Source organism: Parasteatoda tepidariorum, chromosome 7 (genome assembly GCF_982258835.1).
Source record: "Parasteatoda tepidariorum strain Cologne lab strain chromosome 7, Ptep-v5.0, whole genome shotgun sequence".
NCBI classification, from domain to species: Eukaryota; Metazoa; Arthropoda; class Arachnida; order Araneae; family Theridiidae; genus Parasteatoda; species Parasteatoda tepidariorum.
Genome location: NC_141761.1, coordinates 61,288,781 through 61,303,425, shown reverse-complemented (window position 1 = coordinate 61,303,425; position 14,645 = coordinate 61,288,781). Strand labels below are relative to the sequence as shown.

Genomic DNA, 14,645 nt, shown 5'->3' with positions numbered 1-14,645 from the left:
CCTTGGGAATGGAATACGAAACACTTAAGTGCACGAACAAAAATACTTAAATTCGATTCAACAAGAGTAAAAAAACGAACATCATTTTTTTCTCATTAAAATTCATATATTTATGACATTTTAGACGTATAATTTTCTCTTGAAACCATCTTTGCATGGTATAAAAACCATTTATTCAGTTAAATTTACTTTTTACTTATGTATTTTTATTAAATATGTGGTAATAAGAGATATAATTTTGGAAATCAAAATTTCCGGTGCACCTTTACCATATGAACAGAAACAAACTAATAGGTAAAATACAGAATATTTTGGTTTTATTAAGTGGGATTATGTTTTTTATTCAACCAGAAATATCATAACGATACATTACTGAAATTTTTCCAGACGTTTTTCCGTGTGTTTCTACGTCTGGCATCTTGGTTAGTGTCAGTCTTATTTTTCTTTTCCTTGGGAATGGAATACGAAACACTTAAGTGCACGAACAAAAATACTTAAATTCGATTCAACAAGAGTAAAAAAACGAACATCATTTTTTTCTCATTAAAATTCATATATTTATGACATTTTAGCTGTCATGTTAACAATTAGAAATTTTGAAGTACGTTAAGCTGTAAAATGGTTCTAATTGGTTGTAAAGTACAAAGGTAAATTGAGCCATATTATCGTACTTCTCAAACTTGATTACGCGATATTACGGTTCAACTTGAAGCAAAAAACGGTTCATTTAAACAAATTATTAAAATTTCGGCAAAAAGTTGTACGATGTTATTGTTCAAAGTTCTATTATATCTCGATACATATTTCACAAATAGAAATTTCACAAAGTGTAGCAATAAAGAGTGCAAGGTATTTTGGAAATACAAAAGAAGCGATTATACCATTTTTTTTTAAATTATAGGAGATAATACCTAGAAACTTATCAAATTGATAATGATAAGCTGAAGAATATGAATACTAAGAATTGGAATTTATCTTTAAATGGCATTGTATTCTTTGGAATTTTCCAGATGCGCAGAATGTCTTATCAAGAATTTGAATAACAATTTTGAGAAATTATCACCTGTGTGTGAAATATTTGCTTTGTACATTGCATATATAAGTTCAAATTATTTATTTTCATTTACTGGATTTCAATTACTGAAATAAAAATGAATTCCTACTTCATCTGTGCAAGCATTCTACTTCTTTGCTTTGGGTAATTTACCTCATATTATTTTATGAAATTCAATCTCATTTGTGTTAGTAACAATGATAAGCAAACATATTTTAATACGATATAAATAGCAACTATGTAAATTAATATATATATATATATATATCGATCAGAAAACTTTGAATATTGTGAGTTATAGATAGTTTTGTCTCAAGAAAATAAATACGCAGCATTAAAAGAAGCATTTGTTGCTCATTTGAGTGACTATAAAAGTGTTCGGATGAGTACACTCTTCTTCGAATAAGATCATGGTAATAAGCGTCCAAATCAATTGTTACGTGGAATGCAAAATTTTGGCGAAGTGCAAAATCTATTATATATAATTCTCTTACGTGGCTCCCAAATTTTGGCTGTATTTCTTTTCCGCCGGTGGCAACGTTTGCTTTGTTTTGAAAACACCAAAGCATTCTGCCTTTTAAGGATGTGTTTCTGATCTAATATATATAATTCTCTTACGTGGCTCCCAAATTTTGGCTGAAGTACTTTGTACAACTAAATAAGATTCTTTCCACAACAGTTAAATATTTACTTTATTTTCTTCATTCATAGAGAAAACAGTCGGCAAAGAATTCTGTTAGGTTAAAAAACATTTCGCTAAAAAAATAACGAATTCTAAAGGAAATAAAAATAAACAACTTAAAAAATAAAAATGCTGTTGCCAGCCATAGAATTTTTTTAAAGTTAACTTAGCTACATAAATCAAAATGACATAGAAGCGCAACTAGATCAAAATTATGATACCTGAGCGCTTGACGTAACAAATCCTTCAATAATAAAAGTTTTGTATCGCCAAATGCCCAAATTAACAATTGTGTTCTTAAAGAAATTCTATAAAAAGTTTTAAATAAACAACCTACTTCTACAACTGCTTCTTGAAGAACTTGGCTCATTGATTAAAAATATTGTTTTAATTTTACAGTACTAACTTTACTTCTACTTTCATTAGTGCTTTGACCCTCTTTCATTACATTTTACAACTTCATGCTAAATTTCAGGACTTTAAGTTGTTTTGTGGTTGAATACTGACATTTAGAAATGTGTACATTAAAAAAATATTATTTAGAGGTTAAGAGTTGCCTCAGAAAAATTTGAATTGTTGACATTGAACTTAAAAATGGAAACAATCGTTTTTGTGAAAAATTGAATTGTATTGTTGACATCAAAACTAAAAATATTGTGTTTCAACTTAACAATACTACCTTAATTTATACTTTAGAATTGCCTCGGAGAAATTTGAATTGTTAGCAATGACTTAAACAAAAAGTTTTATTTTAACTGACAAATACTATATTATAATTTTAACTTTTTCTATGACTATACTCATTTTCTTACTCTTTTCTTTGTTTTTCATGCATTTTATATTTTTGTGATAAAATAAAACACTTATAGTTGCTCTGCTTCTGAACACTGATGAAAACATAAAATGATGGGCTTCCTCAACAATCAAAAATATATACATTTATTTTACAAATTCCATATTATTAAGGTGGCGCTCTTCAGAGAATTAAAAATACAAAATTATCTTCATCATAGCCGATGCTTTACATCCGGCGTTCAGTGGCAGACTACTATTTCATATTGTTTTACTACGCATGGCCTTAGCCCTTTGGTGGTAAAGACTTTAAAACAAAACTTACAACAGTTACTTTTCTCAACAACTGAAATTTAGAATAGTGTGATTAAGAAAAATATGTGAACTGTTTGCAATTTCAAATTAATATTGAAATGTACAGGTTTAGAATTTTCTACAGTGAAAAGTTTTCGGGTCTTCAGTATTCGAAAAAGTATACAAAAACTAGACGTTAAGAACGTATCCAATGAGCGAGCTAAGCGAGCATTGGATTGCGAAGCAAACCGAAATGAACTGCGAAAGCAGTACCGGGGGTTGGTGAGCGCCAGCGAGCAGGGGGCGAAGTCTCCTAGTAAATAATAATGCTTTCAAACAACTTTGGTTGCAACAATTGCTGTATCAGGTTCAAACTTTTTTAGCTGCCAGCACTGATTCTCTCGATAAACTGGCTAAAATGGGTGATAAAATCTTAGAAATTGCGGCTGGTGTTAGTGTATTGGCAAATTCTCTGCCAAAAGCAACACAGAAGTGGTATATATCAGAGACAACTATCAACAATATTGGAGAAAATTAAGGAATTTTCTAAGAAAGTTAGAGAGCTGCAAAGATCACGCACCGATTCTAGAAGTCAGTCTTGTTTTATTCACCGAAATTCCAATTGTAGGATATGATTGAGATCTAAAGAAAGTATTTGTTGGTATCGTCGTCGTTTCGGTAAAACGTACACCAGATGCACTAAACAGTTTACATTTGTTGCTGATATCCGAAAAATCGGACATCTAATTAGGCCATCGTTGACTGGCTGATAATTTTAAAAAATTAAGCTTTTTTCATTGAGAAGGTAGGTATTATATAATTTTAATTAAAATATATTAATATATTTCAATTAATTTCAATGATACTTATGATACTTTCAATGATATAATGATACTTATGATACTTACGATACAATGACACTTTCACGTAACTTGCATTTATTTGGAAAAATAAGCATGTATCGTTATCATAAGCTGTTACACATTTTAATACCTACATATATATATGTTTATAATTTTTTCTAGAATTCGTTATTGCACCTTCCAAAACTGATATTAGTTTGATATTCGTTTTCAAATAATGAATTAATTTTCATAAATTAAAAATTTCCATTAATGATATATACTTTCATCTCAATATGTCATTAAAAGAATGGTTTAAATGAAAAAAATATTTTTTTTACTAAAGCTCTCAGAGGAATTATACCTGTTACTTGTTTACCAAATTAGCATTATTGATATAAATTTTTTAGGGATGTGAGTATGGCGTTTGCTGAAAAATCAGGAAGCATCGAAACAAATTATCATTATCGTGAAATATTTTTAAAAAAATTACAGAACTTACACATTACTTATTTACGTTTTTTCATAAAGGTACATTTTAAATTATTTCAAAAAGGTAGTTTACTTGAGAGAGGATTATTTCTTTTTAAAGGAATTCATAAATTAGTTCTTTAAGAACGTAAATACTAAGGGACAGTTTATATAATAAAATACTCCATTTTCTAATTTAGGTCGACCATAGCTGAAAATTGTACGTGCACCACCTTTCTTATGGGAGAAGATGGTTTTACAAGAGATACCAAAACCATGTCATTTGTATTTGATATAGAGAATACCAACTGTGATTTTGATCTTACCTTAAAGTGCCAGCGTGCCTGCATTTATAAGGTAACAGAAATTGAATAGTTATTTCTGTACATAATTTACTTAAAATAATTCATTGCGTATTCTTTCTTTTTTCAAAATATGTTTGTTTTGAAGAGAAAACTAATCAAGCGGGAAATATTATATGAAAAAAATTGTGCTTTGCTGTAAAATATTTCATAACAGAGTTCCTTTATCTAAAAATATTCAAACATGCAACATACACAGATTTAATAATACAGATATGTAAATAGTAATTAGAATCTATCAATAATTAAAATCGTGTTTAAGGATATTTTCATAATCATAGTAACAAAAAAACATCTACAAAATAAAATCTTTTAGTTTCGAAAGGGGAGTGCTATTAAAGAGATCTTGGAAATATAAAATCGTAATGGATTTAGTTTTATTTTGATTCATAAATTCTTAAAAAGGTTGATTAGTAGTGGTAATCAAAGAAGAACCTTCTTTAATAATATTGTTTATAATTTTATTTAAGTAGTTAGAGAAAATAGTGCCAGGTTTAATTAGGTAAGTATTTGACCCACATGATTTTTTTCTAAATTTATAAATTAATAAGATAATTAAGTATTTCTATTGTATATTATTAATTTTAATTTTTAACCTTGCATGAAAAATTAAAATTTTTTAATGAAAACATCATTTAAATTACAAGCTTAAAATTGTTTATTATTTTTTAACTCTTATTTTAAAGTACACACAACATAGAAATCTGTACAAAATTTCTTACAAAATTTCAATGTTGCTTACAATGCAAAATTTCAAAAAAAAAAAAATACTTCAGTAGTCGTTCAATTTTAAGTTATGATTCAATTTTAAGTTATTGATAATTTAGTTACTGTGTATAGCTGAATTATGTAAATTATTTCTAATGTTAAGAGAGCTACTAGTTTGTCCAACATATTTAGATTGCAAAAACCTCGGGTTAACATATAAATGACATTATTAATTTTACAACAGATTTATATCTATCGTTATTTCAAATAACAGTCTTTTTGTCAATATTAGATCAAGTTTTATATCCTTTATCGCCCCATGCTTGACAAGAAGGAGTAAATTCTGCTATTGAATCAAATAAAAAAAATATTGTTTTCAAAGTTGCAGATTCTCTCTGAATTAAGCTCCTTGAACCGGGTTTAACATATTTTTTTGCCCGACTCTGATTTTTTTTTAGTTTTATATATATATATATATATATATATATATATTGTTTACCTTTTCTTACAGTTTGATCTGCTGTCAGATGAGGGCAAATTATGCTCTGTAATAGAGGGAGGTAAAAAAAAAGTTGGAGATCTGATGTGTGAAGCTATCAACAGGGACGTATGTAATAGACAAATAGGTATCCTGCTGAAGGACTGTGGCAGTGGTTTTCCATTTGTTGATTCAGGTTACCGATTTGAAGATGAAATATGCTGTAAATCAGGAAAAAACACAAATTGTTAAAAAACGCATAGCTTTCTGAATAAGCACACGCGTTTGCTGAAACATTTATGATACATGTTGGAAATATTTCGATTAAAAGAAAAATCAAAATTTAAAAGAAAAGAAAACTCGTGTGGTCATTTCATTGTCAACTTTGTTGTTTTGTGCTTAGTTTATTTTGTTTGATTTGTAAAAACAATTCCAGTGAAAACGCATAAGAATCTAATCTGTTTGAAATCAGTTAGCAGGAATCACATTTAAAATTAAAGCAAATAAAAAGCAAAATTATTCTGAAAATAATCATAAAAAATATTATGCAAGGCTTTGTACATTATCAGATAGAAAACTTTGAAGATTTCGTACAGTTACGGAAATAAAGTATGTAGATTTCAATAAATTTATGGAGTCTGCAAAATAAATTACGGAAAGAATTACAAATATCTATATTGCAAAATTACAATTGCTCCAAAATGCTTATGCAAATTCATCAGCATTTAAAATTTAAGAATATCCATTTATGTATTTAATACAGAAGCAGTAAGTAAAAGATAAGAAAGACTTTACTTGATTAAAAAAACTTCATTAGCTTCAAAAATATGCTGAGGAAATATAAGTCGACACGTTTCAAACGCAAAAAACAGGCATCCACTCGCAAGATTTGAAAAAAAAAAAAAAAAAAAAAAAAAAAAAAAAAAAACTAGAAAAAATGCAGTTTTTCTAGTTTTGTTTTACACATATATTTCAGATTTTTCGTTCGCAACTTTTCTCTCTTCTCAATCGCGTCTGTCAAGTCTTGAGAATAAGAGCTTGTTTGAGTTTGAACCAAATCGTCTTTCGATTTTATCTGCATATTTTTGTAGCCAGTTAAGTTTTTTGATCACTTAAGCATAAATATTATTAGTAGCTTGGAATTAACCTGGAAGAAATGCACTAGTCTTTTTCTGGTATACACTTCTCTGATATTCTTGACAGTCTTTACAGATATATTGTCCGGCTACGCCCGGTTTTTCTACACTGACAATTTTGAAGTTATACTTCTTATGCGACTTCCAACAAGGTTGAGTTAAACGTTTAACGCTACATTTTTATTGGCCGTGAAATCACGTGGAAGGATTTAGTTTTCCCTCATTCATTTCCATATTGTTTTGGTTCTCACTAGCATAAAAATAATAAAAGTCATAAAAGTGTTGCTTTTCTATAAATATTTTTTTAGTTTGGTTTGATACACATATAATTTAATAGGGTAGTATTTTTTATTTTCAAATTTAGTGGATAACAATTATAAAAAATGAGTGAAAACAATCCCACGGACAATGCGACGGATTTAAGGTTATGTCAAGGTACGTCACTTGTGAATAATCAATTGATTGTTAGGTTTTCTCTTCTGAAATTACATTATGACGCATTCACATACATTATTAATACAAATACATTTTCCATGGCGAGATGATGAGGCAACCACAAGCACTTCCACTGGTCCACGAGGGAAAAATGCACAATATTACCGTTATTACAGAGCACGGAAGCGAGTGGTACAGGAGAAAGAGTCGTTGAATAGAACTAGTGATCCTTCTACGACTGCTGATTCTTCTACAATTAACGTCGCAGGTTGCGAAGTTTAACTGCTTCCGCGCGGAGGGACTCCACGCACTATTTTTTTTAACTTTTAACTAATAAATTGATTTCATTCAAATTTTGTATTTGTCTCTTAAAATCATCTAACGAAATAAGCAATCTAATTTTCAAGTGGTGCTTCTCTAGAACCTACTGGTGCTTAAATTATTAGGATCATAAATCTGAAAAAACCATTTTTATTCTGAGAAAATACGTTGATTATCATTTTCTTAAATTAAATTGAATTTTTAAAATGTTGCAATTCTTGAATGTTATATTACATTTACTTTATATTTTAGTCATAAATTCATTTATTCTCTAAATTTAGTTATAAGCTTATAACAAGTATTTATTTCAAGTATAACCATTTTCCTGCTTGACGCAACTAATTATCAGTTTATTCTCTGTAATTATCAGTTTTGATGATCTCATATTAATCTTGTTAATTTCAGCTTTCATGATCAACTCTCATCTCACTCAAGTATTAGGTCAAGAGCTATGGTTTGTATATTTTATTTTTTGAAAATTTCTTGAATAAAACATATATGACTTCATGTAATTACTGAACACCTTGTTCATTAATTTAATTTTGATAGTCACTATTTATTTTGATACTTGTTTTCACTAGGAGCTATACTCGGTTTTGATTCATACACCCGAAAGATAAAATAATTATTTGAACTTTCAGATCCACAAATGGTCAGGAAAATGGAGGAAAAGATCATCAAAATCAGCTTCATAATCAGGAGAAATTTGATGAAGGGTCTGACACCCGCCTGTCACCTATTTTCGGTTATCTCCTATCGTTAAAGACATTAATTTGACAAATATTTACTGTTTCCTTGCTTAAATATTAATTTCTGAACCCTAACGTATATGAAATGTTGTCCTTATAATTTACAAGGAATCTAAAAATGTACATTACGAGTGGTTATTGCGAAACACTCTTATACATATAAGGATGAGACGTAGTGCCTCAGAAAATAGAGCGTTCGATTTCCCATGAGGCGAACCGGGTTCGAATACCAGCGATGGCTGGTCGATACGAATTCCGTCCCCGGATCACATAGTGCTGATAAATACACAAGTGACCTTTGTGCTAAAATACAAACTAAGGTAAACAACGTTAAAGAGCACAAAAATATTATTAAAAGCAGACAGCTGTCTCGGATGCTCAATGGGCAACCTTCATCAGTGCAACAGAAAGAAATGAGAGAAAATAGGGTAAATATATAGAGAAAGGTGACGTCACAACACTGAATAGGTCAATGACCTATCCAGGGTTCCTTATCCTTCTCCTGTTTGGAAATCTATGATTAAACCTAACTACCCCCCCCTCATCTTTTTGTTCCTTGATTCCCATTCGTCGTCATCCTTTCACTCGTCATCCTTCTACCCTATTTTCTCTCATTTCTTTCCGTTGCACTGATGAAGGTTGCCCTTTGAGCATCCGAAACAGCTGTCTGCTTTTAATAATATTTTTGCACTCTTTAACGTTGTTTACCAGTTTGCATAGTGCTGATGTTAAATATCCTCAATGGTAGATTTATCATGGGTTAGAGTTCCCTTGCCATTGGGTTCACCGTGGGAGGTTTTCGTGCTTTTCCTTACGTTTACAATTATTCTTTTTTAGTTATTTGAAAGTTTAATTTAATAAGAATTTACAAATAATTATTTAGAAACATACTTTTTTAATTATAGGCTTTTCTCCTCATTTTATATGGACTTTGGAAAGTATCAAAGAAACGTTTATTTAGAAGTAAAAATATATAAATTTACATTTAAAAAGATGAATCAAATTTCGATCGATCATTTTCTCATCTAACATTCTTGAGATTCAAGCGAAATAAAATACCCTTTCTTTTTTTTCAAATTCCATGTGTTTATCACTAAAAAAACTCATTTATGAGGGAAATATATTTCGATGCCTTTTGAAATTGATCTTTGTTTTTTTTGAATTTTATGAGACTTTGCATTCTATAAATATGTTTTATTTTTTTATATTTTCTCTTTTTAAAGATTTATTTGCATCCTTACTGCTACAAAATACAGTGTAATATTTAAAACCAATTTAACACTTAATAGAAACATGGCTACTGACCCAGTGGAACTATTCGCAGTAAACTTGCATTTTAATAATAGAGATACTGATATAATAAAATTAAATCTTTCTATTAGACTTAATCTTTCCCTGGAAAGTTACTCTTTCTAGTGGAGCATAATTATATTTATACCAGACAGTCCAAAAAACACTGGACGTATCACTTTCAAAAGACGTGAGGAAATTTATGCTGTCGAAGGTAGTTATTGTTAATTTACGTCGCACTAGAGCTGCACAACGGGCTATTGGCGACGGTCTGGGAAACATCCCGGAGGATGATCCGAAGACATGCCATCACAATTTTGATCCTCTGCAGAGGGGATGGCACCCCCGCTTCGGTAGCTCAACGACCTGCGCGAAGTCGAGCACTTTATGGTAGAACAGTTTAACGAGGACCAATACCGCACACCCTCGGTCCCTACGCAGACTGACCCAAGTGGTCACCCACCCACACACTAACCGTAGCCAGTGATACTTGACTTCGGTGATCTGCTGGGAACCGTGTTTTAACAATCAGTCCACTGCGGGACCGAAGGTAGTTAATTAAGAAAGTGATTCATACAACATTTTTCGTTTCTAACGTGAATAAAAAAATTTCTCTCTCTTCGTTTGCATGAAAAAAGTGTTTTTTGAATTCCATTTTATTACCTTCTTCATAGTTTTGTCTATATGTGTGTGTTTGTGTTGGAAAGTTGTCAAAACTGCTATTGGTGATATTGTTCTTGTACTAGTCAGTAAATCACTCTAACTTGGATTGACATCAAACATGGATTTTCAGGAGAAATTTGAGCTCCATATTGAGTCGGAAAGGGGTCTATAGTTTATTGAAGTTTATTTCTTACTGGCTATAAAGTGACAATAATTCCTGCCTGTAGTGAACAGAAAATTATTGAACCTTATATTGTCATCAAGCATAGTGATCAAGTAGATATCTAAGCACTCTAGTTAGGTATATATTTGGTTGCAGAGTTTTACAAACTTTAGGTCAGGAAGTGCCTGAAATTTGTATTCATGTTAGAGATTTGAGTGTTTGAAAAGTAATTGAAATTTTTATTGAAGGATTCTATAATCACGACTCGAAAAATAAGTAATAATAATAAAATAATTGAATCTAAATTAAAGATTTCTCTGCGGATTAAAAGAACAACCGTATTTTTTAGAATTTTGATATTACAAATATTACAGCACCAGTTAAGAATGACACGCCCTCACATTACACTTAAGCGTCTAAATTCATTTATCTATCTTTTCTGAATAATTATTCCAGACAAAATTTCAAGCGTTTTATGTGTATTATCAATGTTACTGGCCCTCAGTGTAATTATGTATTTGTCGCATTGCCTTTTGTGTTTAAGTCAACATGTTCTTCAGCTGACATGCCAAGCTTTTCAGCAATATTGATGCAATACAGCAGTGATACGAAATTGTTCGCCAATAATAATGTAGTCGTATTGTGTTTAGGGCAGCATGTTCTTCAGCTGAACTGTCTAGTTTTTCAAGAAGCTGAATGAAATACTCAAGTTGTACGAAATTGTTCACCAGAATAATGTAATCGGATTGTGTTTAGGTCAACATATTCTTCAGCTGATAAATCAAGCTTTTCAGCAAAATAGATGAGATACAGAAGTTGTACGAAATTGTTCACCACAATAATACAGTCGTGTTGTGTTTAGGTCAACATGTTATTCAGCTGACATGCCAAGCTTTTCAGCAAGATGGAGGAATTACAGAAGTGTTACTAAATTGTTCACCACAACAATGTAGTCACGTTGTATTTAGATTAACATGTTCTTCAACTGGCATGCCACGTTTTTCAACAAGATGGATTAAATCCAGAAGTGTTATAAAATTTTTTAACCTAATAATGTAGTCGAGTAGTGTTTAGGTCGACATGTTCTTCAGCTGGCATACTAAGTTTTTCAAACAAATGGATGAAATACAAAAGTGTTAGGAAATTGTTCACCACAATAATGTAGTCGTTTTTTACTATTATCATTAGCAGAAATGCTAAACACCTTAACTCGTTCCAATGCTTCATAGAACAATAGAAGTAGAGCTCAGCTGAACAAAAGAATTTTATTATAGGAAATTAGGATATTATTCGATGCCATTCTTCGTTGAAAGGTACTTGAAGCTCCAAATATACATGGTGTACATACACAAAGGTACACATGGGAGTACACACAGGCAGTTGTATAGTGCAAACACTACTTGTTATAGAAACGGAGAAAATATGTTGATCGTAAGTTCCCATCATAACCCATAAAACCTTTGTTTATGGGTTATGCCATGAAACCTTTGTATTCTTTGTTTATGTTTCTCTTATGTGATACCGTAAACTCGGGTATTTTTCTATCTATTGGCAACACTGTAGTTATTATTCCTCTTGTTAAATTATATTAAGTAATAATTTATGCAGTTTTAAAAAATTAGTTATACGTTAAGTATTAGATACATTTTGTTGTGTAGTCGCAAATAATAGTTTAAGTTGTGTTAAATTGTTAGTTTTACGCAAAGTATTTATTTGGAATAATTTTGTTATTTTAAGGAATTAAAAACTTGGTTACGAAGTATTTATTTAGATTTGATTTTGACCCTTTCTAAAATGGTTAAAAAGTTTTAAACATAAACAGTGCTATGCTGTCATTCAAATTATAGGGGTCAGAACTTGCCTTTTTCGAGCAAATAGAAATACATATATTAAAGAATGCTCATCCTCGAGTTATGGCTCTAGGGGTGCGAGAAGAAGTAGTGCATCACGCTATTGAGCATTTGGTTGAAGTTTATTATTTTTTTCTTATCTTACCTTGCGACTGAGAGGGAAATAGCTTAATAATATTAATAATTTTGCTCCCTGCTATTCTGCAATATCACGAACTCATATTTAACGTGGTATGTGTGATTTAATAGCTGCCTAGTAGATATTAAATTATCTCAGAAATTTAATGCATAGAGAACTGTCAAAATATCGCAGACATCTCTTGAAAATAGTTAAAATTAAAATCTAGATACTTCCGGCGGGAAACAGTTAGACGGTGAAAAAATTTGGTTAATATATTGTTCAAAACTAATAAAGATGTTAGTATTAAAAGACGTGTTGAAGGATTAGAATATTGAAAAACATTTGGATGCATTCGACTTGGATACCACTTAAGTTTATATGTTGTTCAAGATTATTTTGAAAGATGACCAATCAGGTGGCCAAAGGCGGCCGCGATTTTTAGTCTATGAGTATGAATTCTATTGTCTTCTGAATGAATATGAATTCCGTATGAATATGAATTCTATTGTCTACGAATATATAAGAGCCGCGATGGCTCAGGCAACAGAGCGTTTGCCTTGCAATGAGGCGAACCGGGTTCGAATCCCAGTCGATACGAATTCTGCATCCGCTTTGAACCGACCACAGTGCTGATGTGAAATATCCTCAGTGGTAGACAGATCATGGGTTAGAGTCCCCTTGCTGTGAGGTTAACCGTGGGAGGTTTTTATGAAGGTTAGTTCTATTAAAAAGTCTTCCACTGAGGCAAATTTCCCCAATACTCGATCCACTAGTTCCTTTGTCTTCTGGATCGGGTTCAAAATTACAAGGCTACGGAGTTGAACATTAGTAGCCGTAAACCCATAAAATTGAGTCGGCTGTTTAACGACGGTTGTAATTAAATAAATAACTATGAATATATAAAATTTCTGTAATTACCTATGAAAAAAATCAGTTAAGTAAACATTGTTTTTATTCTTTATTAGCAGAAGTTTTCTATCCAGAAGTTTGTTTTTCCATGTAAGGGGCCAAAAAACTTAAAAAAGTAAAATTAAAAAGATATGTACGTAAAGTAAATGTTTCAAAAGACAAAGGAATAAATATAGAAAAGAAATGGCTCAACTTAATGTGGTCTCCAAGAGGATAGATTTCTACAGCGTGAAAAAGCTACATTATTTAAAACTCGTTGCTTTTGTTAAATGTTTAATTAAAATTAGAATTTATTGTCAGACATACATTTATAAAGAAAAAAAACATTCAGAAAAATATTTTTGGAACTCCTTCTTTCTTTCCCTTAAACATTAGATAACAATGAGAAAATAATAATTCCTGAATTCCAATTTAAGAGTAAAAGCTATATGTGAGAAATGAAAATGAATCTAGAATTGAAATGAGCTTGAACTTGAATTTTAATTTGAATTCAAATAGATCATTAAATTAACTTCAATTTAAAAATTGATTTTGGCAATACTTTTTTTTAAAACGTAGCACATTTTCTTCCGAAAATTTATTTTCCGAAGAAGATGTGCTGCGTTTTAAAAAAAAAGTATTGTCAAAATCAAGCTATTTTCAGCTATTTTTTATTTATCTTGTACTTCATGAAGAAACGCAATTATTCAATTATTAGTTCTACTGATACAATCTATATATATATTTCTCTTACACGGCCACAAAAAAAGCCTCATTACAACTCCCCGAATGGCAACGCTAGAAAATCGACCAGTGATTGCCGCTAAAAATGACACATGCCAAATCTAGTTGAGATAGCTCAACATATAGTGCTTTTAAAAACGGAAACTGAAATAACCAGAGAGAGCATAAGCTAGGCAGAAGTGAGTAGTCTTTGTCGATAGATCTCTATTTTAGTATTTTGTCGAAAGAGCTTTTTTTTCTCACGAATTTATTCATTATATATTACGAATTTATTTGACGATTTTTGATTTATATCACGAATTTATTTGCTTTACTAGAATTTATTTGTTTATGCAGGTTTTTCCATTGCAATTCCCGAATTTCATTTTTAATAGACTTAATTATAGCCAAAATTTTAACCTTTTTAAGGAGATATCAGTTTTGGAAATTTCATCTCAACATTTTATACTATAGCACATTTCTAATAGGTTTAACGAATTACATGCTGTTGGACTTTGTTGAGAGCAAATCAGACTGAAAGTCACGTAGAATAAACTGAAAACTTAACTTTTATTTACATAAAAAGAATATAAAAACAAGAAGATGTTGCCAGCTCAGGAAAC

General features: G+C 30.5%; 1 protein-coding gene across 2 annotated transcripts in view; it reads left to right on the top strand.

Moving 5' to 3' along the window:
* The window catches only part of LOC147807178 (uncharacterized), a 49,948-nt gene extending 43,906 nt beyond the window's left edge, over window positions 1-6,042 (top strand). The window contains exons 1-3 of one of the 2 annotated variants that reach the window (XM_087167904.1): window positions 1,139-1,198; window positions 4,336-4,492; window positions 5,717-6,042. In XM_087167904.1, coding sequence (XP_087024030.1) covers window positions 1,152-1,198; window positions 4,336-4,492; window positions 5,717-5,935 — 423 coding nt within the window. In that variant the 5' untranslated portion in view covers window positions 1,139-1,151 and the 3' untranslated portion in view covers window positions 5,936-6,042. Of the gene's footprint in view, window positions 1-1,138; window positions 1,199-4,335; window positions 4,493-5,716 lie in introns of those variants that run through there. The other variant, XM_087167905.1, reaches the window with a different exon arrangement.
* The last annotated feature ends 8,603 nt before the right edge of the window (window positions 6,043-14,645 follow it).